This window comes from Sapajus apella, unplaced genomic scaffold (assembly GCF_009761245.1).
Source record: "Sapajus apella isolate SASKATOON/1434 unplaced genomic scaffold, GSC_monkey_1.0 scaffold33, whole genome shotgun sequence".
NCBI lineage: Eukaryota > Metazoa > Chordata > Mammalia > Primates > Cebidae > Sapajus > Sapajus apella.
Genome location: NW_022436973.1, coordinates 6,207,585 through 6,232,895, shown reverse-complemented (window position 1 = coordinate 6,232,895; position 25,311 = coordinate 6,207,585). Strand labels below are relative to the sequence as shown.

The 25,311-nt window shown below is 44.7% G+C and overlaps 2 protein-coding genes across 6 annotated transcripts in view; one reads left to right on the top strand and one right to left on the bottom strand.

Moving 5' to 3' along the window:
- MROH8 (maestro heat like repeat family member 8) overlaps positions 1-12,869 on the bottom strand; it is a 72,295-nt gene extending 59,426 nt beyond the window's left edge. For both annotated transcript variants that reach the window (XM_032295007.1, XM_032295008.1), the window contains exons 1-4: positions 12,388-12,869; positions 6,732-6,853; positions 4,332-4,477; positions 3,309-3,431 (exon numbers count right to left, since the gene is read on the bottom strand). In XM_032295007.1, the coding sequence (XP_032150898.1) occupies positions 3,309-3,431; positions 4,332-4,477; positions 6,732-6,853; positions 12,388-12,860 (864 nt within the window). In that variant the 5' untranslated portion in view covers positions 12,861-12,869. The remainder of the gene's footprint in view (positions 1-3,308; positions 3,432-4,331; positions 4,478-6,731; positions 6,854-12,387) is intronic.
- The window catches only part of RPN2 (ribophorin II), a 63,215-nt gene continuing 50,117 nt past the window's right edge, over positions 12,214-25,311 (top strand). For all 4 annotated transcript variants that reach the window (XM_032295010.1, XM_032295012.1, XM_032295011.1 and 1 more), the window contains exons 1-2: positions 12,214-12,534; positions 17,866-18,059. In XM_032295010.1, coding sequence (XP_032150901.1) covers positions 12,522-12,534; positions 17,866-18,059 — 207 coding nt within the window. In that variant the 5' untranslated portion in view covers positions 12,214-12,521. The remainder of the gene's footprint in view (positions 12,535-17,865; positions 18,060-25,311) is intronic.

Sequence of the window (25,311 nt, the reverse complement as noted above, 5' to 3'; positions counted from 1 at the left end):
CTCTCTCTCTCTCTCTCTCTCTCTCCCTCCCTCTCTCTCCCCCACCTCTCTCTTTCTTTCAAGATGGGGGTCTCACTATGTTCCTGAGGCAGCAGTGTAGTAGGTATTCATAAGCACCATCATAGCTCACTATAGCCTGCAACTCCTGGGCTCAAGTGTTCCTCCCGCCTCAGCCTCCAGAGTGGCTGGGACTACAGGCAGGTGCTATCATACCCAGCCTCTTTTCTTTTTCATTAAAGTTCTCAACAGTGTATTGCTTTTCTTTTTTATTTTAGCCATTTTAGTAGGTGTATAGTTGAAGCTTACTGTCATTTTAGTTTGCTTTTCCCTGATCACAATATTCAGTATCTTTTCATGCGCTTATTTAGAAATTTTTGGTAAACTCATGCCTGTAATCTCAGCACTTTGGGAGGCCGAGGCGGATGGATCACCTGAGATCAGGAGTTCAAGACCAGCCTGGGCAACATAGTGAAGCCCTGTCTTTACTAAAAACACACAAAATTAGCTGGGCGTGGTGGCAGGTGCCTGCAATCCCAGCTACTTGGGAGGCTGAGGCAGGAGAATTGCTTGAACCTGGGAGGCAGAGGTTGCAGTGACCTGAGATTGTGCCACTGCACTCCAGCCTGGGTGACAGAATGAGACTCTGTTTCAAAAAAAAAAGAAATGTTTGGTTAAGTGCCATACCAATTTTTTCCTCTTCCTTCCACTTTCTGTTGTGGGCTTCCTTGGCTTTTTTTATTTGACTATTTGGAGCCACGCACTGGTTTGGGTCAGGAGCACTGCTAAACGCCTTAAAGTTTTCTTTCTCTATGATGACCCCGGCTTTTTCCTCATTGTCAGATCCTCAGCAGAACTGCTTCTCTTCTTGGGCACCTCTCCCCTTGGTTGCTGGGAGTTGTGCTTTTTCAGCCCCATGTGTGGGCTTGCGGGAACTTTGTAGACTTAGACAATGCTGCAGTAATGCATGCAGTTTTCTCATGGAGACTAGCTACCTTTAACTTTTCTAGGTGGAATCCCTTGCCAGCCTATACTTTGACGTCAATCTGATGCAGGCATTTCATTACTGGGTGAACAGATTCAAATGCACATTCAGTGTGCAATTCGGTGTATTTTTGTTGTTGAGACTTGCACTTGTGGATTTTACGAGCTGGCTGGTTGAACCATGTGGCAACCCATTGCTGCCAAGTCTAGTGAAAAAAATGCCACTCTGGCTGGGTCCTAGGATCGTACAGTTGCCTACATCCCGTCCCTTTTCCCAAGGAGGACAGCCAAGCAGAAAGCTGCATTTGTTCTTTTTTTTTTTTTTTGAGATGGGGTGTCACTGTGTCACCCAGGCCGGAGTGAAGTGGCATGATCTCGGCTCACTGTAACCTCTGTCTCCTGGACTCAGCTGATCCCCCCACCTCAGCCTCCCTAGCAGCTGGGATTACAGGCATGCACCACCATACCTGGCTAATTTTTGTATTTTTTTTTCAGAGATTGAGTTTTACCACATTGCCTAAACTGGTCTCTTTTTTTTTTTTGACAGAGTCTTGCTCTGTTGCCCAGGCCAGAGTGCAGTGGTGTAATCTCGGCTCACTGCAACCTCCGCCTCCAGCATTCAAGCAATTCTCCTGCCCACTCTCAGGAGAAGCTGAGATTACAGGTGCCTGCCACCAAGCCCAGCTAATTTTTGTATTTTTAGTAGAGACAGGGTTTCACCATGTTAGCCAGGCTGGTCTCAAACTCCTGACCTCAAGTGGTCTGCCCACCTTGGCCTCCCAGATTGGTGCAATTACAAGCGTGAGCTGCTGTGCCCAGCTCCTACATTTGTTCTTAAACCCGTATTACATCATCCTGTTCTTCTTAATGTATTATTTGGAACAGTTCTCAACCTATTTACTTTTTGAGGTAAGGACACTTACAGATGGACTGTAAACGCTTCAAGGGCAAGGATTATGGTTTCCAGGAAATGCGCAACTTTTATTGAAGCACCACAGTGTACTTAGATATAGAAGATCCTAGCAGCTGTCCATTACTTAAACTGTGAGCTGGTTAGCCTTGAATTTCAAAAGCCATCAGTCTAATCAGCCTTATAGATCTGTGATATGAGAAAGAACAACTCATATTCCTGGAGCATGTAAGAAATCCCAACATCAGAATTTTAAAGCTTTAGAGAAACTAAAGGAGACATTTCACAGATGAGAAAACTAAAGCGCCGCCAGGTGCTTGCCTGAGTGCATCTGCTCGTTTGCAAAGCCCTTCTGGGTCCTTTGACATGCAACTGACCACTTACTCCTCTGTGCCCTCCATATGTCCATTTAAACTTGTAACAGTCCCTGAGACATTTCATTATATTTGCTTGGCTGCATAAATAGGGATTTTGTCTTCTTTGTCTTTGTAGCCCAAATTCCCAGGACAGTTCCTGGAACTGTCAGGCAATTAATGAGGGAATGAATGGATCAGCTGGTGGCAGAGCATGGCTGGAGTAAGTACAAATAAAACAAAATGCAGTAACAATAATAGAGTCACGTTTCTCAAATGCATCACGTGCGTTAGGTATCATGGTACATGGCTTATATTTATTTTTATTTAATGGTCACAATAGCTCTGTGAAGTAGATATAGCTATTTTTTTTTCCTTGAGATGGAGTTTTGCTCTTGTTGCCCAGGCTGGAGTGCAGTGGTGTGATCTTGGCTCACCGCAACCTCCACCTCCCGGGTTCAAGTGATTCTCCTGCCTCAGCTTCCTGAGTATGTAGCTGGGGTTACAGGTATGCGCCACCATGCCCAGCTAATTTTGTATTTTTAGTAGAGATGGGGTTTCTCCATGTTGGTCAGGCTGGTCTTGAACTCTGAACCTCAGGTGATCTGCCCGTCTTGGCCTCCCAAAGTGCTGGGATTACAGGCATGAACCACCGCGCCTGGCCAATATAGCTATTCTTATTTTATAGGTGAGGAAACTGAGGCATTGAGAAGTGAAGTAATTTCTTACAGTTACACAGCTATAAAGAGACAGGACTGTCACCTGAACCCAGGCATTCAATTATGGTGACTGTCTGGGAACTACTGCTTGATTCATAGAATGTAGCATTGGCCTTGCTGAGAAAATCAAATGCTGTTCCTGTCCTTTCTATTCTTCTCATAATTTGTTTTCAAGGGTGATTACCTGTGTGGGGTAGCCGTGAGTATTTCTCCTCCATGTAGAGATACTGATACAAGAAGAGTTCAAGTGGATTGATAACATAGGGGAAGCCACTAAAAGATGTTTTGGCCACGTCATTGAATTTGTGTGATCCCAATCATTTGTGGTAAGGTCATAATACTTACATGTAAGGTATGCACAATATCTGTGATGTGGCTGCGAATGAATGATTCTGTGGTTTCATTATAAGGTAAAGCTCGGCTGAGAGAAGACAGAGATCTTAGGAATGTCAGCTTTTCAAGTTCACCCTGAATTTGTGGAAAAATGATAAAAATACAATTATACGTTATACTCTTATTTGATAACTGTAGAGAGCTTTTGAAAAGTTTCTTGGAATGCTTTAAATATCTGACATGTCTTTCAATCCAGGATGAGTCTTTTATTATAAGGAATGAGTGAATGACAGAGATTTCAGTGAAATTCCTTGTCCACTGGTACTGCCCTGCTTTGGGACCTCAGCTCTGCTCTCAGCTCCATGTTCCAGCCTGGCTCTCCCCACCTTTAGTCTTTGCTTTTCCACCTGCCTCTCTGGGGAGTGTTGTTCTGATGAAGCTTCCTAGGCCAGGCGCAGTGGCTTATGCCTGTAATCCCAGAACTTTGGGAGGCCAAGGTGGACAGATTACCTGGGATCAGGAGTTCCAGACCAGCATGGTCAACATGGTAAATCCCTGTCTCTACTAGAAACACAAAAAGTAGCCAGGCATGGTGGTGCACGCCTGTAGTCCCAGCTACTTGGAAAGCTGATGAATGAGAATTGCTTGAACCTGGGAGGCAGTGGTTGCAGTGAGCCAAAATGGTGCCACTGCACTCCAGCCTGGGTGACAGAGCGAGACTTCATCTCATAAAAAAAAAAAAGCCTAAAAAAATGTAAACCAAAATGTCACCAGTAGTTATCCGAGGAGATTGGAATTACAGCTTTTAATTTTTATTATGGTTTTCTTTGTTTTTACATTAATTGCATAAATATACATGTAAATATAACATATACATATAAATATATTTTATAAATATAAATATAAAACATCAATGTACAAATGTTTTATAACCTATAATATAAAATTATTTGTACAATAAAGAAATAATATGTTTAAAATTTTGTTAAAATGGAGGAATAAGTTAAATAACTCAGAAAATTTGCTTGTGCATACCTTTAGCTCACCACTGAAAGCCTCCAGGATGGACTGGATCAACTTCTCAACAATGGCCTCATTGAGCGGGTTCTGGTGGGTCAGATGTCTGGGGCTATCTGACAGGGACTCCCAATGGAGTCCAGGGATGTCAGGGATGTCTGAGTCTAACATTGAAAGAAAGACACTGGATGATGCCTCCGTGCTGTGTAAAGTGATGAGGTTTAGTGGGGAGTACCACTGGCTCTTACCTGTACTACTTGCTCTATGACCTTAACCAAGTCCCATCCCTTTTCCTAGGCTCAGTTTTCTCAATTATAAATTCAGTATTCTCTAAGGGCCTCCTAAGCTACAAAAACCTTTGGGACTGAGCTGTAGCAGAATGGTTAGGAGCATGGACTTTAAATCTCAGTTTGAGACCAGTTTGAATCTTGGTTCTATCACTTACTACTTGTATGACCTTTATCAAGTTAGTTTGTGTCTTGAAACCTAGGTTTCCTCATCTGTAAAACAGGGTTACTATAAGGATTAAATGAGGTAATACATGGAAATGACTGATTCCAGTAATATTCCCCCCTTAACACATCTTTCATCTGAAGATTTTTACCATTCTTTTTTTTTGAGATGGAGTTTCACTTTGTCGCTCAGGCTGGAGTACAGTGGCATGATCTTTGCTCACTGCAACCTCTGCCTCCCAGGCTCAAGTGATTCTTGTGCCTCAGACTCCTGAGTAGCTGGCACTACAGGCACATGCCACCATGCCCAGCTAATTTTTGTATTTTTAGTAGAGATGGGGTTTTGCTCTGTTGGCCAGGTGAGGTCTTGAACTCCTGACCTCAGGTGATCCACCCACCTCAGCATCCCAAAGTGCTGGGATTATGGGCATGAGCCGACACTCTATTTTTGTATTCTTTTTGATTTCTTGAATGCCTCTTCTGCAAACTCTATCCACTTCCTGCCACAATCCTATCATCCACTAATTGCAATAATTAAAACCGTGTTCTCATTCTCATCTTTGCACAGGCTGTTCCTTTTGCCTACATTTTTCACATTTTTCTCCTTCTTCTCCCCCACCTTCCCTTACCTACCTTTGCCTTGCTAACTCCTACTCATCCTTCAAGTCTCAGCTCTAGGATGCCTTTCCTGTATCCCCTTTTTGTCCATTTTGCCTAAGTATCCCCTAGTCACTAATAAACTGGTCTGTATCCACTCTGGCTCCCCTACCCCCATCACACTAATTACACTGAGCTCCAATTGCCTGTTCATCTGTAAAAAATATATATATTTATATTTTAAGATAGAGTCTTGCTCTGTTGCCCAGGCTGGAGTGCAGTGGTGTGATCTCTGCTCACCATAACCTCCGCCTCCTGGGTTCAAGTGATTCTCCTGCTTCAGCCTCCAGAGTAGCTGGGATTACAGGTGCTCGCCACCATGCCTGGCTAATTTTTTATATTTTTAGTAGAGATGGGGTTTCACCATATTGGCCAGGCTGGTCTCGAATGCCTGATCTCGTGATCTACTCGTGTTGGCCTCCCAAAGTGCTGGGATTACAGGAGTGAACCACTGTGCCTGGCCCATCTGTAAGTATATTGTGTCTGTTCTGTTCGCGGCTATATCTCTAGCTGCTAGATTAAGCTTAGAGCACAGGAGGGCTTCAATAAGTATTTGCTGAATGAGTATATGAATGAATGAAAGTAGTTCTTCAAACACACCAAGATCTTTTCCTGTCTCATGCTCATGTGGTCCCATCTATCTGCAGTACTCCCTCTAATCACATGGGGTACTCTGCTGTCTTTCAGACCTCCTTTAGGTTTAAATAACACTCACTGTCTCATACAGGTGTTCTCTGACAACCAGAGTTTCAAGCAGGTTTCCATCTCCCTTATTTTTGGTCTCAGCCTCTTTTTCCATGCTGCCTACTACAGGTTGTAGTTACTTCAGTGACTGTCTGTTTACTCTTATGGGTCTCTTTTCTGCACAATAATGTAAGTTCTATGAGGGGAGTGACCATGTCGGTCATGTTCACTGTTGTATTCCCAGCTCCTGGTACTCAATAAATGTTTTGTAGAATGAAAATTATTCTGATGCCCAATTCAGATCCCACCTTCTGCATGAAGTCCTCCCACTCTAAGGCATCCCACACCACCCTTTCCCTCCTCAGAACCCCTCGAGCACTCAGACTCTTCTCCAGAACTGTCTGCCTCAGGACCAAGCTTTGTTTCCTACACATCAGGAACCATGTATCTCATCTGATTTTGCCAACTGTATTTCAAGGTTTCAAAGTCAGGGACCAAATTCATCATCAAAGTCTAGTCAAGGGCTGGTCACCCAGCAAGTACTCAATCAATACCTCTTGGCCTGAGTTGAAAATAGATTCTCTTTTCCCCTCCCTTCCCCTTTCAGGTCCTTTCCCCTTTTTACCTGTAAGTTCAATGCTACTTGAAGCTTTCTTAACAGCCTCTAAGTTGCTCAGCTGCAAATCCACACTTCCTGAATCACTGTCAGAAGCACAAGGGATTGTTACTACTTCCTGACTACAGGTCCTAGGAACAAAGAGGGGATTCGAAAAATTAGTTTTCCAGGACTGCTTCTGGCCCATCATTCATTTGAAAGCCTAAACGTCACTTTCTGAGGGAAGTATTTATTCATCACCAATCCAGAGTAAGTAGCTCCCGTCATTCTGGCCCGACAGTTATCTTATATTTTTTCACAGTATTTAACCATCACCTACAATGACCTTGCTCATTTGTGTTGATTTGTTTGACTTCTCCTATCAGACTATAAACTCCATTACCTTGTCTACATGGTCACAGTTGTAGCCCCAGCACCTAGCATGTTATCAGTCTCATTAGGAGTGAATGGATAAGAAAGAAATACTATGCTGCTGTTAAAAACAACGCAGGGCGTGGTGGCTCACACCTGTAATCCCAACACTTTGGCGGGCCGAGGTGGGTGCATCACCTGAAATCAGGAGTTTGAGACAAGTCTGGCTAACATGGTGAAACTCCTTCTCTACTAAAAATACAAAAAATAGCTGGGCATGGTGGCACTTGCCTGTAATCCCAGCTACGTGGGAGGTTGAGGCAGGAGAATTGCTGGAACCCCAGAGGTTGCAGTGAGCTGAGATGGTGCCACTGCACTCCAGCGTGGGCGACAGAGGGAGACTCCATCTCAAAAAAGAAAACAGAGCCAGGCGCGGTGGCTCAGGCCTGTAATCCCAGCACTTTGGGAGGCTGAGGCAGGCGGACCACCTGAGGTCAGGAGTTTGAGACCAGCCTGGCCAACATGGTGAAACCCCATCTACACTAAAAATACAAAAATTAGCTGAGTATATGGTGGCACATGCCTGTAATCCCAGCTATTTAGGAGACTGAGGCAGGAGAATCACTTGAACTGGGAGGTGGAGGTTGTAGTGAGCTGAGATCACACCACTGTGCTCCAGCCTGGGTGACTGGTGAGACTCTATCTCAAAAAAAAAAAAAAAAAAAAAAACAACGAGATTGAGGTAGAACACCTCACTAACTCCCTCTATCCTCCTTATGCTTTCCTACTTTTTCTTTTTTCCCATAGCACATAAGACCTTCTAATATATCTTTCACTTATTTATGATGTTCATTGTTTGTCATTTATTTCCTCCCGCTAAAATATAAGCTTCATGAGGGCAAGAATAGGGATCTTTGGCTGCTTTGTTCATAAATGTACCAGGAGTCTAGAACAGAGACATACAGAAGTACTCAACAATTATTGCTAGAGTGAATGACTGAGCAAGCCTCTATTTACTGGATGTTTAGGATAGATGAAAAAGCAAGCTGTCAAACAATGGGTATGACACCTTTTATTAAAACAAAACAATGTTTTCACAAAAGTAATAAGAATTTGTGTATATACACAGAAACACACACACACACACACACACAAATGTTGGCATACATGAAAAAAAACTTATGGAGGCTGGGCATGGTGGCTCACTCTGTAATCTCAGCATTTTGAGAGGCTGAAGCAGGACTGCTTGAGCTCAGGACTTCGAGACCAGCCTGGGCAACACAGTGAGACCTCGTCTCTACAAACAAGTAAAAAATTAGCCAGGCATGGTGGCTTATGCCTGTAGTCCTAGCTACTCAGGAGGCTGAGGCAGGAGATTTCTTGAGTGCAGGAGTTTAAGACTGCAGTGAGCTATGATGGCACCACTGCACTCCAGCCTGAGTGACAGAGAGAACCTGTCTCTAGAAGAAAAACAAAAATAAAAAAATAACTTATGGAATTAATTTTTTTTTTTTTGAGACGGAGTCTCACTCTGTCACCAGGCTGGAATGCAGTGGCACGATCTCAGCTCACTGCAACCTCCGCCTTCCAGGTTCAAGCAATTCTCCTGCCTCAGATTCCCAAGTAGCTGGGACTACAGGTGGGTGCCAAGAGGCCCAGCTAATTTTTGTATTTTTTAGTAGAGACAGGGTTTCACCATGTTGGCCAGGATGGTCTCGACCTCTTGACCTTGTGATCCGCCCACCTTGGCCTCCCAAAGTGCAGGGATTACAGGCGTGAGCCACCGGGTCCAGCTGGAATTACTTTTTAAAAATTATGTATTTATTTAATTTTAATTTTTTTTTTTTTTTTGAGACAGAGTCTCGCTTTGTCTCCCAGGCTGCAGTGCAGTGGCGCAATCTCGGCTCACTGCAAACTCTGCCTCCTGGGTTCAAGTGATTCTCAGGCCTCAGCCTCCTGAGTAGCTAGGATTACAGATGCCCCACCATATCTGGCTAATTTTTATATTTTTAATAGAGATGAGGTTTCGCCATGTTGGCCAGGCTGGTCTCAAACTCCTGACCTCAGGTCATCTGCCCACTTTGGCCTCCCAAAGTGTGGGGATTACAGGAGTGAGTTGCCGCACCTGGCCAATAAAACAATTTTGGAAGGAAACTCCAAACCAATAAAGTTTGAACTTTGTCCTGTATGCATATATTTCTTTAATACAAAATGAGTTAATTAAAAAAAAAAGAAACCCAGTAGGAGCAGAATGGCTGGGTTGTGTGGTAGATCGTATAACTGACTTCTTAAGAGGGTGCCTGGCCAAGTGCTGTGTCTCATGCCTGTAATCCCAGCGCCTTTGGGAGGCTAAGGTGAAGGGATTGCCTGAGGTCAAGAGTTTGAGACAAAGCCTGGGTAACATAGCAAAACACGATCTCTACAAAACATTTTTTTAAAAATTAGCTGGGCGTGGTAGCATGTGCCTGTAGTCCCAGTTACTCAGGAGGCCAGTGCAGAAGGATCCTAGAGCCCCAGAGTTGAAGGCGGCAGTAAGCTATGATCCCATCACCGTACTCCAGTCTGAGTGACAGATAGAGACCTTGCCTCTTAAAAAATAGCATCCAGTGGCCTGTAATCCCAGCACTTTGGGAGATTGAAGTGGGTGGATCACTTGAGGTCAGGAGTTCAAGACCAGCCTGGCCAACATGGTGAAACCCCATCTCTACTAAAAATACAAAAAAAAAAAAAAAATTATGTACCTGTAATCCCAGCTACTCGGGAGGCTGAGACAGGAGGATCTCTTGAATCCAGGAGGTGGAGGTTGCAGTGAGCAGAAATTGTGCCATTGCACCCCAGCCTGGGTGACAGAACAACTTTGCCTCAAAACAAACAAAAAACAACAGAGAAGCCGTCAATCTGTTTCCAAAATGGTTGTAGCATTTTACATTCCCATCAGCAGGATATGAGTGATCCTGTTGTTCCACATCCTTGCCAGGATTTGCTATTGTTGGCCTTTTTGTTTTTTCTCTTTTTCTTCTTTTTCATTTAAATTATTCAGGTGTGGCGGCTCCCATCTGTGGCCCACAGCTAGTCACTAGGACCACGGATGCAAGCCACCGCACCTGGCTAATTAATTTTTTTTTTTTTTTGTAGAGGCAGGTTCTTGCTGTGTTGCCTAGGCTGGTCTCGAACTCCTGGACTCAGGTGATCCTCCTACCTGAGCATCCCGAAAGCTCTGGGATTACAGACTGAGCCACCATTCCTGGCTGCGTATGCTGATTCTACGGTGTAAATACTCCCATCATGGCCAAAAGCAAGCTACCAATACCTCCTTGGGAAGAGATGTGCAATGGCGTACCATCATATATTTCCACCACATGGTTACAACAGATATAAACAACCACAAAAGCACAGCAAATGTAAAATGTAGTGGAATAATCAGGAAATAATGTTTTGTTTCTAATATACTTCATTTAATGCTAAGTTGATATAATTTTCTAAATGGTTGTATTTAACCAATTTGTAAAATTACTGAAAATTTAACAATTGACTCTCTAAAGACAGTATGAGACAGCTCCAGCACACCGCTGCTTGGTTGTCTTATTCTTGAGTTGGGAGAATTCTTTATATATTCTAGATCAGCACTGCCCAACAGAACTTTCTGTGATTATGAAGATGTCCTATAATTTTGAGCTGTCCAGTCTGATATCCACTAGCTATCTGTGGCTACTGAGGACTTGAAATATGGTGGCTAGTACAAATAAGAGACTGAATTTTATATTTTACTTAATTTTAATTCATTTAAATTCAAATTTAAATATCCACATAAGGCTAGTGGCTATTATAATAGACACAGAAAGAACTGACTCTCTCCCATGCTGGATAAAAATCTTTGGGACAATAATAACGTTAATAACAGTTATCATATTGTGTACACTTTATATGTTCATAATACTGTGGTTAAAAGCACAGATTCTGGAGTCAGACTGCCTAGGTTCAAATCTGTTTCCTTCTCTTTAAAATGAGATTAGCCTATAATCTCAGCACTTTGGGAGGTTAAGGCAGGAGGATCGTTTGAACCCAGAAGTTCCAGACCAGCCTGGGCAACAAAGTGAGACGCGGTATCTACCAAAAATAATTTTAAAAGATTAGCTGGGCATCGTGGTGCGTGCCAGTGGTCCCAGCTACTCAGGAGGCTCAGGTGGGAGGATCGCTTGAGCACAGGATGTCGAGGCTGCAGTAGGCTGTGATCGCACCACTGCACTCGAGCCTGGGCGACAGAGCAAAACCCTGTATCCATAAAAAAGGAAAGAAAATAAATAATGTTTGTAGAGCGCTCGGCACAGTGTTGGCTTATACTGTAAATATTCAATAATTAGCGCTAGTTATTAGAACCGTGTTCCTGCATGAGCCACTTTCATGTTGAGTCTGTAAAACTGGCCTAATATGTTCTCTAGGAGTCACTGAATTGCTCTGCAAATCAGATAAAATATCACTCATAGGTCAGTTATTAACAACCCAAGTGATAATCTTTGGAAGGAACTGACATAATTTATTATTTTTCCCTTCCTCCCTCCCTTGGCTGACATTATTTAATTACAGGTATTTATTTATTTATCTCTGTGTGTGTGTGTGTGTGTGTGTGTGTGTGTGTGTGTGTCTGTCTGTGTGTTTCGGTGTGATGGAGATTCACTCTTGTTGCCCTGGCTGAGTGCAATGGCGCGATCTCGACTCACTGAAACCTCCACCTCCCGGGTTCCAGCGATTCTCCTGCCTCAGCCTCCCAAGTAGCTGGGACTACAGGCGCTTCGCTACCACGCTCGGCTAATTTTTGTATTTTTGGTGGAGACCGGTTTTCACCATTTTGCCGAGGCTGATCTCGAACTCCTGACCTCAAGCCATCTGCCCGTCTCGGCCTCCCGAAGTGCTGGGATTACAGCCGTGAGTCACTGCGCCCGGCCAGAAACTGCCACGATTTTCTAAAAAAAAAAAAAAAACAAAGAAAATCCCTTCTAATACTGCTCTCCCCCTCCCAACGAGACCTTTCTTGTTCCTTTAAAATGGGCCGGGCTGAAGAAATACAAGTGAATGACAGCAAATCGGCCAATCAGAAGCGGACCCGTCTCGGGCCCGCCCAGAAGCCTGGCCCAATCGCGTTCCGGTAGCTCCCGGAATAGGACCGTTTCGAGACGGTCGCTTTCAAGTGGGCCTGGGCGCGGGGGGGGGGAAACGGGTCTGTCCTCGGGAACTGCGAGGCTCTGTGCGCACGAGGACTGGGGTCCCGGCCTCGGCTGCTTGGGCGTCCAGGCTTAGCGGGGCCGCGGACACTGACCCTTGCTTAGAACTCATCCTGTCCCGCAGAGCCTGCTGCGAGTTCCTGCCGTCCCCTGCAGCGGTTTCTTGGAGCCGCTTTCCCAAGCGGAAGTCAGCCTGCGGCTTGGACTCCGGCGGGACCTGCACGGAAGAATGGCGCTGCCGGGTGAGGAGTTGCGCGTGGCTCGTCGACAGGGCCCAGCGGCCGGCACTCTTTGGGGAGAGAGCCGTCGCCCGCGGGAAGCTACTGGCCGCTGCTCGGGAGCCGGCCAGGCGGGATCCTCTTCCTCTGCGGGACAGGGGCATGGGCACAGGCTTGGGTGGGGGCGTTCTCGGGTCGACGGTCCGCAGGAGGCCTGCGAGCTGGTGGGGAGTGCCGGTTACCTGTCGGGGTTGGTGCCTGGGGGAGGGGGTGCAGCGCGGAGCTACGGGTCGCCCCGAGGCCCAGCCGGGGGTACCGCGGCCGCGCTTAGCCGGTAGGCCTGGCCTCATTAATTTCACTCGCGCGGGCTCCTGGGCCGGGCGGCCTAAGGTTCTGGTCCCGGCGCCGCCTCTTATTCCGTTTGAGCTTTTGGGCAGATCGCCCTTCTTTGGGCTGTAGTTTCCCCTTCAGTGAAAGGGGCAAAGAAAACCCCTCATTTCTCTCTGTGAGCTTGGAGCATATTCTGAAGTTACGCTCTGGGTGCAGACTTTCGGGCGGACTCGTATTCATTGTGTAACCCAAAGCAGGTTACTTAATCCCTCTGCACGTCAGTTTCTCATCTGTAAAATAAGTTAGTCAAGTTAGCCACGTTATCTGCCTCGTTGCGTTGCTCTATAAAGTGAAATAATCTTCGTGCATAGTTTAGAACAGTGCATGGCACTAAGTAAGAACTCAGTAAAGTTAACTGTATTAGAAGTTACTGAGTGGACTCTGCAGGGTGGAATCTCATGTAGCCTCATCACGACTTTGGAAGCATGTGCTGTTGTCATTATCATTTGACAGATGAGAAATTGGAATCCCACAGAAGGGAACTTACTTGCCCAGTATTACACGTGAATGAGTCAGTGGCTCACCGTTTCATTATTTGAGAAGTTCAGGATAGTAAAGTAGTTAAAAGTAGACTTTGGATTCAAATTGCCTGAAGTTTGATTCTCCGTTATGCGTCCTAGGGCAGGTAACTACTTCTGTGCCTCACTTTCCTGCCCTGTAAAATGCAGAAAATAGCCACCTTGCTTGTATGTTGTGAGGATTTAATGATTTGGTGTGTGCAAAGCACAGCATAGCATGGGCATACCCAACACATTAAGGGCTCAACTTTTAGTCAAAAAAATTACTGCTTTCATTAACATGGAGTAAGAAGATTAGGCTTCTGACACAGGTGCTATTTTAGGGGAATTTATGGTCTAGGTGGGAAAATGATAGTCACAATCATTCACTGGATCTTTTTTTTTTGAGACAGAGTCTTGCTCCATCGCCGGGCGCCAGGCTGGAATGTAGGGGCGCGACCTCGGCTCATTGCAACCTCTGCCTCCCGGGTTCAAGCAGTTCTCCTGCCTCAGTCTCCCGAGTAGCTGGGACTACAGGCGCGTGCCACCACGCCCAGCTAATTTTTGTATTTTTAGTAGAGACGGGATTTCACCATGTTGGCCAGGATGGTCTCCATCTCTTGACCTCATGATCTGCCTGCCTCGGCCTCCCAAAGAGCTGGGATTACAGGCGTGAGCCACCGTACCCGGCCCATTCACTAGATCTTCAGGGTGCCTCCATGTAGACAAGGCATTGGGGGCTCAGCATTAGTATCTTGATTCCTCTTTCTTTTGCATCTTTCTATTTATTAGCAGTTCTGATAGGCTTTGACTTTTTTTTCTTTTTGAAACGGAGTTTCGCTCTTTCGCCCAGGCTGGAGTGCAGTGGCACTATCTCGGCTCACTGCAACCTCCGCCTTTCAGTTTCAAGTGATTCTTCTGCCTCAGCCTCCTGAGCAGCTGGGATTATAGGCGCCCACCACCACTCCCAGCTAATTTTTGTATTTTTGGTAGAGATGGGGTTTTACCATTTTGGCTAGGCTGGTGTTGAACTCCTGAATTTGTGATCCTCCCACCTTGTGATCTGCCTGCCTTGGCCTCCCAAAGTGCTGGGATTACAAGCGTGAGCCATCGTGCCCGGCCTAGGCTTTGACTTTGAATTCTAGCCAGACTAACTCTCAGCACTTCTCATCACCTTTACTGCTGTCACCCTGGTTTGGACTGCCATCGTCTTCTGGCTTGGATTGTGGTGGTAGTCTCCCAGCTGGTGTCCCCTGCTCTGTCCTTGCTCCTGCATGGTCTGTTCTTGACACGGTATTGCTTATTCTCAGCACAGTAATCCCATTAGCCTGTAAGTCAAATCACTCCTCTACTTAGAACTTTCCAGTGGCTTCCACCACAGTGGCATACAAGGCCCTCTGGATTTGTTCTCTGCTACCTCTGTCACCTCATCTACTTCTAACCCTTTGCTTACTCCACCCAAGCTGTACTGTCTTTGCTGATCTCAGAAGTATGTTTACATACTTCTCATTCAGAATCTTTGCACTTGGCTTTTCTTTTCTTTTTTGAGACAGAGCCCCAGGCTAGAGTACAGTGGCGCCATCTCAGCTCACTGTTGTCCTCTGCTTCCCGGTTCAAGTGATTCTCGTGCCTCAGCATCCTGAGTAGCTGGGATTACAGGTGCAAGTCACCATGCCCGGCTAATTTTTTGTATTTTTAGTAGAGATGGGGTTTTACCATGTTGGCCAGACTGGTCTCAAACTCCTAACCTCAGATGATCCTTCCTCCTCGGCCTCCACACTGCAGTTAGAGGCGTGAGCCCCCGCACCTGGCCGCACTGAGATTTTCTTCTTGGCATAGTTTCCTACTAGATATCTTTATGATTTGCTTCTCCTTCAGGTCTATATTCAATATGTTTATTTTTACTTAGGCCTTCACAGACTACTGTATTTAAAATGCAGCCCTTCCCAAATATCTCATCTTTGCTTTATTTTTTTCCATAGCACTTTTACCTTCTAATGTGATGAATGATATTTCTTTTTTTTTTTTTTTTTTTGAGATGGAGTTTCGCTCTTGTTACCCAGGCTGGAGTGCAATGGCGCGATCTCGGCTCACCGCAACCTCCGCCTCCTGGGTTCAGGCAATTCTCCTGCCTCAGCCTCCTGAGTAGCTGGGATTACAGGCACGCACCACCATGCCCAGCTAATGTTTTGTATTTTTAGTAGAGACGGGGTTTCACCATGTTGACCAGGATGGTCGTGATCTCTTGACCTCGTGATCCACCCGCCTCGGCCTCCCAAAGTGCTGGGATTACAGGCTTGAGCCACCGCGCCCGGCCTGATGAATAATATTTCTTATTTCATGTGAGGTCTTTATTTTGTCACTAGAATTCAAGCTCTATGAATGGTAGGAGTTTTGTTTCTTTTGTTCCCTGTTGTATTTTTTACACCTAAAGTAGTGTGTGGCATATAGTAACATTCAATATACATTTGATGAATACGCTACATGATAGATTTTTTTCTTTTTTTCTCTTTTTGAGAGAGGATCTCGCCGTGTCATCCAGGCTGGAGTGCAGTGACGCAATCACGGCTCACTGCAGCCTCAACCTCCTGGGCTGAAGCAGTCCTACCACCTCAGCCTCCTGAGTAGCTGGGACCACAGGCTCATAATCGCCATGCCTGGCTAATTTTTCTATTTTATAGAGACAGGAATTCACCATGTTGCCCAGTCTGGTCTTGAACTGCTGGGGCCATTCATGTTGGCCCAGTGATTGTTTGTTATTGCTGTTACTTGGGTGGCAGACAATGCACTTTATCAAGAAGCAGCCCATTCAAAAGTGTTTTTTGTTTTGTTTTTTTAAATGAAGCAGAAATGTACCACTCCTATAGCTTCCTGTCCCCTGGGGTATCATAGATGGGGATTAATTTTTCTTTCCATTTATTCAGTACCTGCTATGCGCCAGGCAGTGCGCAAGACTTGGGATGAACAAAAGAAGCGTCTTTATCCTCTTGGAACTTACATTTAGCAGAGAAATCAGACATTATGCTGTTAAAGTTACGGAAAATGCCACATAACAGAAGTACTGATTGCTATGAGTGGATATAACAACAACAGTAATAATGGTAGTAGAAATAGTAGTTAACATTGATATAGCACTTGTTATGTGCCAGTCATTGTTCTAAGATTTTTTTTTTTTTTTGAGACGGAGTGTTGCTCTTGTTACCTAGGCTGGAGTGCAGTGGCATGATCTCTGCTCACTGCAGCCTCTGTTTCCCAGGTTGAGGTGATTCTCCTGCCTCAGCCTCCTCAGTAGCTGGGATTACAGGCGCCCACTACCACACCCAGCTAATTTTTTTGTATTTTTAGTAGAGACAGGGTTTCATCATGTTGGCCAGTCTGGCCTCGAACTCCTGACTTCAGGTGATTCGCCTGCCTCGCCTCCGAAAGTGCTGGGGTTGCAGTTGTGAGCCACTGTACCTGGCCACATCTTTCTATATCAACTCGTGTAATCATCCCTGAGGGAGATACTCTTATTATACCACTTTATACTTGAGGAAACTGAGGTACCAGCTAGTTGAATAACTGCCAAGGCCACATTGCTAATAAGTAGCAGAGCTGTGATTTAAGCTTGGCCCCAGAGCCTGGGTTCTTTGCTACTTTATTGTACTGGGACCTAATCCTAGGGAGAGTTTTTTGTTTTTGTTTCTTTTTTTGAGATGGGGTCTTGTTTTGTCACCCAGGCTGGAGTGCAATGGGCCGATCTTGGCTCACTGCAACTTCCGCCTCCCAGGTTTAAGCAACTCTCCCGCTTCAGCCTCCCGAGTAGCTGGGATTACGGGTGCCGACCACCACGCCCGGCTAATTTTTGTGTTTTTTGTAGAGATGGAGTTTCATCATGTTGGCCAGGCTGGTCTCAAACTCTTGACCTCAGGTGATCTACCCACCTTGGCCTCCCAAAGTGCTGGGATTGCAGGTGTGAGCCACTGTGCCCAGCCAAGGGAGAGCTTCTTGAGGAAGAGATGTTTGAGCTGAATTCTGAAAGTAAAGATTAAGCAAAGCTGAGGTAGGGGAAAGCATGAAAAAATACTGGGCAGGAAAGAACCTGGCTTCTCAGAGGACAGAGAAGAAGCCAGAGAGCAACAGATGGTGGGAAGCACAAGTGAGGAGATCTGGTTGAGAGGCTGGCAAGGTGTGAGGATTCAGGATGGGTTTTTCCTTAGAGGCAGAGGACTTATGGACATCTTTTAAATGGGAATAGTAGGATAAGCCTGTACTTTACATACCTGGAGGCTGCTAGGAGGACTGTCCTTCCGTCAGCTGAAGAGCAGACTCCCCTGCTCCCCAAGGCTTCTCCTCAGGTTAAACCCCCTGGTTCCCTTGCCCTTTCCCATGTGATTTGGTTCCCAGATCTTGGTGCATATCATCACTGGGACTGTGTATAGCACCTTGGAAGAGTGTGAAATGTACTGAATAGTCATTTCCCCCCAAGGTTCAAGCACTGTCATCCTATTGGCCCTGACAATCATAGCCATCACCCAGGCACTGACGCCCACTCACTACCTCACCAAGCATGACGTGGAGAGACTGAAAGCCTCGCTGGACCGCCCTTTCACAAATTTGGAATCTGCCTTCTACTCCATCGTGGGACTCAGCAGCCTTGGTGCCCAGGTACCAGATACAAAGGTAAGGCTGCTTTTGTCTTGGTGGTCAGGGTGGTTCAAGAGAACTGTCATTGCCTCACTGTATTCCCTGGGGTAGTTCAAAGCTTACTCTTGCTCATTTGAGGATAACCAAGGTTAATCCAATATAAGAAATATTTGGCTGGGCACAGTGGCTCATACCTGTAATCCCAGTACTTTGGGTGGCCAAGGCAGGCAGTTCACGAGGTCAGGAGTTTGAGACCAGCCTGGCCAACACAGTGAAACCTAGTCTCTACTAAAAGTAGAAAAAATTAGCCAGCTGTGGTGGTGGGTACCAGTAATCCGAGCTACCAGGGAGGCTGAGGCAGGAGAATCATGTGAACCTGGGAGGCGGAGGCAGTAAGCCGAGATTGCACTGCTGCGCTCTAGCCTAGGCAACGGTGTGAGACTCTGTCTCAAAAAAATAAAAGAAATGTTTATTTCAGTCTGACAGATCTGGTATTTTTGTTTTTGTTTTTTCCTAATGTATGTTAAGGATCATGCCAGATCAGTTATTTTTAGTGAGATGTCAAGAAGAATAAGTTATAGATCATCTAGAAACTTTTACTCCAGCTCTGGGAGTGAGACTGTTCAATACCACGTGTACTAACTAACTGCCCCCCATGTGTGTGGTTAATAAATAATAAGGGAATTCAAGGTGGAAGGCGCTCAAATGTATTAAGTGGTAGTCACTACATCAGGCAGTTTTGATACATGTTTTGGACTTCTGATGAGGAAAATGCATCATGATTAAAACCTTCTCTGGATTCAGGAGTCTTTATCTTTGAGACAGGGTCTGGCTCACCCAGGCTGGAGTGCAGTGGCATGATCACAGCTCGCTGCAGCCTCTCTCTCCCGGACTCAAGCCATCCACCTCAGCCTCCTGAGGAGCTGGGACTATAGGTGCGCACCACCATGCCTGGCTAATTTTTGAACTTTTTTTTTTTTTTTAGAGGTGGGATTTTGCCATGTTGCCCAGGCTGGTCTTAAACTCCTGGGCTCAAGTGATCCACCTGCCTCAGCCTCCCAAAGTATTGAGATTACAGGTGTGAGCCACTGCCTGCACAGGAACAGTCTTAGTGAATTTACATTTTATTCATTGTAGTATGAACAGCTGGACTAAACAGTTTCCCTTTGCCAGGTTTCTCATATCGGCCTTAGTTTTCTTTGGCCACATAACAAATTAGCTTATAGTTGTTTTTTTTTAAGAGACAGGGTCTCACTGTCTTACCCAGGCTGGAGTGCAGTGCAGTGGCTATTCACAGGCATGATTATAGTACAGTACAACCTCTAACTCCTGGTCTCAAGTGATCCTCCTGTCTCAGCCTCCTGAGTACCTGGGACTATGGGTGCATCTCATTGCACCCAGCTGTTAGCTGCCTATCCTGCAAGTCATAAGTCTAGACAGGCTTGCCTGGGTCCTCTTCTTAATGTCTTCTGAGGTCAAAATGAAGGCATTGGCCAAGCTGGGCTCCTACTGGAAGTACTGGGGAAGAATCCGCTTCCAGGCTGATTCACGTTGTCAGCAAAATCCAGTTTGTATGGTTGTGGGCTTGAGGTTTCTATTTCCTTGCTAGCTGTCGGCCAGAAGTTGCTCTCTGCTCCTCAGAGCCATTGGAATTTCTTCTCACGTGCCACCTTCAAGCCGGTAATGGCGTGGTGAGTCCTTGCGCTTCCATTCTCTCTGACTTCCTCTTCAGCGTCCAGCCAGAGAAAACTGCTATCAAAGGGCTCGCCTGTTTGGGTCAGCCCACCTGGATAATCTCTGGATTGTAAGGTCAAACAACTTGGGGCTTTAATTATACCTGCAATATCCCTTTATAGCAGTTCCTAAATTTGTGTTTAAATGAATAGCCAGTGGATGGAAATCCAGGGGGAGGAGTATGAATGTTTTTAGAATTCTGCCTACCATTGTATTAGCACGGAAATGAACCCAAATCTATAGGGACTATAGGCACACGCTACTACATCCAGCTTGCTGCATCAGACATATTGTTTTACGTGTATCTCTTATTCTATTTATTTATTTATTTTTCATAGAGATGAAGTCTTGCTCTGTTGCCCAGGCTGGTGTCTCGAACTGGCCTCAAGCAGTCCTCCTGCCATGGCCTCTCAAAGTGTTGGAATTACAGGCATGCACCACTGCACCTGATCAACAATAATTCTTTAATGTCATTTAATTCTCAGTCTCTGTTCAGTTATTTTGAGTCATTTCAAAAGTGCTTTTTACAGTTAGTTGGGTTGAATGAGGATCTCAAGAAGGTCTACACATTCCATTTTTTGTTGATGTCTCTTAAGACTCTGTTCACCTATCATAGTTCCCATTTCCTCTTTTCCCGCATACATTTATTTGTGGACTAGGCCAGGTCATTTGTCCTGGAATATTTTCTACATTCTTCCTTTGATTAATTGTATCTTCATGATGTTTTTCAACATATTTCCCTACCCTTTTTATCACTTTAAACTGATAGCTCTTAAGACTAAATTATATTCAGGGTTGGTTTTCTTGGTGAAAATATTTCACAGGTGGTGCTGTGGACTTCCTATCAATAGATACATAGTATCTGGTTATTTCACTTTTAGTGATGATAAAGTTGTGAATTAAGGTGTTGTCAGACTAATCTGTCTCTTACAAACAGTATATAAGAGGGACTTGTTTTTTTATCCAGTCTGACAATGTCTACTTTTTAATTGGGGAGTTTATTTCATTTATGTTTTCTTTTTTTTTTTTTTAATTTTAATTCATTTTCTTATGTTTGAGAGCAGTCATTTATGTTTAATTATACTGTTGGGTTTATGTCTACCATCTTGTTATTTGTTTTCTATTGGTTTATCTGTTTTTCCCTCTCTTTTCCTGTCTTTTTTTTTTTTTTTTTTTGAGATGGAGTTTCACTCTTGTTACCCAGGCTGGAGGACAATGGCGTGATCTCAGCTCACTGCAACCTCTGCCACCTGGATTCAAGTGATTCTCCTGCCTCAGCCTTCCTGGTAGCTGGAATTACAGGCGTTCACCACCACATCTGGGCTAATTTTTTTATTTTTGGTAGACAGGGTTTCGCCATGTTGGCCAGACTGATCTCAAACTCCTGACCTCAGGTGATCCTCCTGCCTTGGCCTCCCAAAGTGCTGAGATTACAGGCGTGAGCCACCACACCTGGCCTCCTGTTTTCTTTTATTATTTTATTTTATTTTATTTTTTTGAGACAGGGTCTGTCTCACTCTTGTCGCCCAGGCTGGAGTGCAGTGGTGTGATCTCTGTTCACTGCAACCTCTGCCTTCCGGGTTCAAGTGATTATCCCACCTCAGCCTCCTAAGTAGCTGGGACTACAGGCATGCGCCACCATGCCTGGCTAATTTTTTGTATTTTTTTTTGGTAGAGATGGGGTTTTACCATGTTGGCCAGGCTGGTCTTGAGCTCCTGACCTCAAGTGATCTGCCCTCCTCGGCCTCCCAAAGTGCTGGGATAACAGGCATGAGCCACTGTGCCCAGCCCCTTGATTATTTTTAATATATTCTGTTCTATCTCTTCTATTGGGTGTTTAGATCTAACTTTTTTTTTAGTGTTTGTCCTAGAGGTTATAACATGCATCCTTAATTTCTCATGGTATACCTTGAATTATTTTGCCATGTCACAAATAATAAAAGAACCCTATAACTGTATTTCCATTTAAACTCACATAATTTCTGCCATCATTGTCATACTTTTTACCTTTCAGAGATCACAGCCTTTGCTGTCCGTTCTTCAGTGTCTCAGTTTCATATATTTCATTCAGTTTTATAGTTATTTGTGGTAGGAGGGTGAGTTCAATATGTTTAATTCTGTCAAGCGCAGAATTCATAGTCCCAATTGGTGTCTTTTTTTTTTTTTTTTTTTTTTGCGACAAGGTCTCACTCTTGCCCCGGCTGGAGTGCAGTGGTGCGATCACAGGTTCATTATAGCCTCAAACTCCTGGACTCAAGTGATCCTTCACCTCAGCCTCCTGAGTCACTGGGACTACATTGCATGCCACCATGCTTAGCTAATCTTTTTTTTTTTTTTTAATATTTGTAGAGACCGGGTATTGCCTGTAGCCCAGGCTTGTCTCAAACTCCTCGGGTGAAGCCATCTGCCCACCTCTGCTTCCCAAAGTGCTGGGATTACAGACGAGAGCCACTGAGCCCACCCTCTAATTGATGTCTTTCTGTTTGTTTGACACGGAGCGTTACACTGTCATCCAGGCTCAAGTGCAGTGGTGCCATATCAGCTCACTGCAACCTCTTCCTCCCGGGTTCCAGTGATCCTCTGGCCTCAGCCTCTGAAGTAGCTGGGACTACAGGCATGCGCCACCACGCCTGGTTAATTTTTGTATTTTTTGGTAGAGAAGGGGTTTCACCATATTGGCCAGGCTGGTCTCAAACTCTTGACCTCAAGTGATCCACCGTCCTCGGCCTCCCAAAGTGCTGGGATTATAGGCATGAGCCACTGTGCCTGGCCACAATTGATACTTTCAATCCTTTTCAATTATTGTTCTGTTTTTGCCAATGGGCCAAACTCTGTGTGTGTGTGTGTGTGTGTGTGTGTGTGTGTGTGTGTGTGTGTGTCCAGTAGCGTTTGAGAGTTTCTTTTTTTTTTTTTTTAAGTAAAATTTCTGTTTTATTTTTCTCCAGAGAACAGTTCTTCCTCAGTCTTTAAGGACTCAGCTCTTACATGGGCTTTGCTGGGGGAGCACATGCAGGGTCTAGTTCAGGGTGGGGGTGTTGGTTTTTGTGGGATTCATGAGATTGATTCCCGAATACTTTGCTGCATGGCACAACTCACACAGTAATGTACTTCACTTACAGTTTGGAAAGCATGTAGGCATCAAAGACACTTGCTTCAGAAACGTCCCTCACGGCTGCAGCTTGCGCTGTGTTTCGAATGATGAATTTCTTAATGGCCTTGGGCATGCATCGGGCACAGTTCTTGTAGTGAATAGGCTGCATGTGGCTGTGGCCCTTTTTGGCATAGCCATTGTTCCTTCTTTTTTTCATCTTGGAGGCATGGGCCCAAGTGAGTTTCTTTGCTTTGGTACGACATGAGATGTCCTAGGCTTATCTTTTATATTTCCTGCCCCAGACTGGAATAATTAATCAGTATTATTTACTGAGTGCTTTGTATGTGCCAGTTACACTTCATATGTTATCTTGAGTTACTTTTTATAATTCTGTATGGTCAGAAATGTCTTCTAATAGAGGAGAGAATAAAACCTCAGAGAAGCTGAGTAAATGGCCCAGAGTCTGCCACCCATCTCTGAATACTGTGTGGCAGGAGGGATTGATAAACTATGGTCCCCATGTCCAAATCCAGGTTGAAGACTGGTTTTCTAAATAAAGTTTTATTGGAACACAGCGACATCCATTCATTTACACGTTGGGTGCAACTGCTTTTTCTCTTTAACGGTAGAGTTAAATAGTTACTAGACTGGCCAGAAAGCCTGAAGTATTTACCAACTGGCCCTTTGCAGAAAAGGTTTGCTAATCCCGGGTATTGAGATCCAGCTTACTCAATTTTTTTCCTGATCACCAGCTCTCGTTTCTGCCCAATGTTTTCTTCCTGTGTGTGACCCTATTAAAGAAACAGACTTTTCCTTATGATTACACTCTTATAAATCCTGAAGGTGAATGTACCTCCTGCTAAAATTAGTTCAGCCCAAAAGTAAGAGTATATGCATCAGTTAACCCAAGATTTTAATTCTGGCTTCACCTCTCTGAAAAGGGAGTCATGACACCTACCTCACTGGATCATTAGAAGAAGAAAGTGAAATCACAGTATGCCCCTCAAAGTCTCTTCAAATGGTAGCTCTTATCGTTCTTAACATTTAAAAGATTTGTTATTTGTACTTTGTTTAGATGAGTTCAGACAGTGCCTGGCGCAGATACTGTATTTGCGGTACCTTCTGTAGTGATGCCTCATCCTACTTCTGCTTTTCAGTGACATCTTTAGAGGCCCTGGGGAGAGAGAAAGAGCAAATTGACTAGTGGAAGTTTTGTATTGTGAGGTATAGGAGATTAACAACGGAATAGTAATGTTAATCTTTGGCAGGATTTGAGTGCAGGGTGAAGTTTCTCCTGATGGTTTTCAAACTTTTGTGGAACCACAGGATTCAGTGTAGGGGGTCACAGAGTAATGAGGTGTTCTCACTTCATCCAGAGCATGCCTTTTGATCTGCGTCATGATTTGGAGTTCTACAGGAGGTTTAGGTTGAACACATACCCAGAGCTATTCTCTGCGATCATCAGAAGTTTGCAGGATGTTGGTTAGGGCTGAAGAGGTAGATTGAGAGGCATCCGGACAGCTGCCATGCAGTTGGGATAATTGCATGATTGGGCTGGCTATGTGCTTTATGTTCACAATGCAGACTCTAGAGTCTGAGTGCATGGCTTCAAGTTGTTAAAACTTAACCTTTCAGAATTTTTGTTCTGTCATCGGTAAGATGGAGATAATAATACTCAGCTCACAGGTAATGTGTACAGTGTAGTTAGCACATTGATGGCATGTGGCAATACGTAGTATTACCTTTATGAGTAGTATGACTATTTAGTAGTAGCAGCTGGTACTCATTGATTGACTTTTTTTTTTTTTCAGATTGTCATCCCCACGGCTTAGCATGCATCTGACACATGGAAGGTGTCTAACAAATATTTGAACTGTAAACTTTAGCTCAATCAAAACGGGACCTCTCTAAATGTGCCTCCTAATCGGAAAATATATGGGTTAATCACATACTCCATTCTAATTGCTTATGAAATGTGCTGTGTTGATTAGGTGGCGTGCACTTTATAAGTAATGGAAGAAAGGGAGTTGTATGGATGTTTCAGAGCTGTTGAATTTCCTCATTAGATGTGCAAACTAAATAAATCAGTTGAGAGGAAGTCTTCATTACTGTCACTTCCGTGTAGTGGTGCGTGTCCTGCCCAGCTGTTGCTGCCTTCAGCTTAGTAGAGAGAACTCCCTGAGCTCCATTAGATACACTGTTGCTTGTTCTCACAGATCAGTCTTTGGAGAGATTTTGGTTATTTTCTCACAAGAGGTTTTAGCAGCAAAACTGGGAAAAATGGAGTTTAATGAGAATAGAAACTATGGAAACAGCAGTGTGGAATGAGAGTTGATTTTAGGTGTTAGAATGAGCATTGGCCAGGTGTGTTGGCTCACGCCTGTAATCTCAGCACTTCCGGAGGCCGAGGTCGGTGGATCCCTTGAGGTCAGGAGTTCAAGACCAGCCTGGCCAACATGGTGA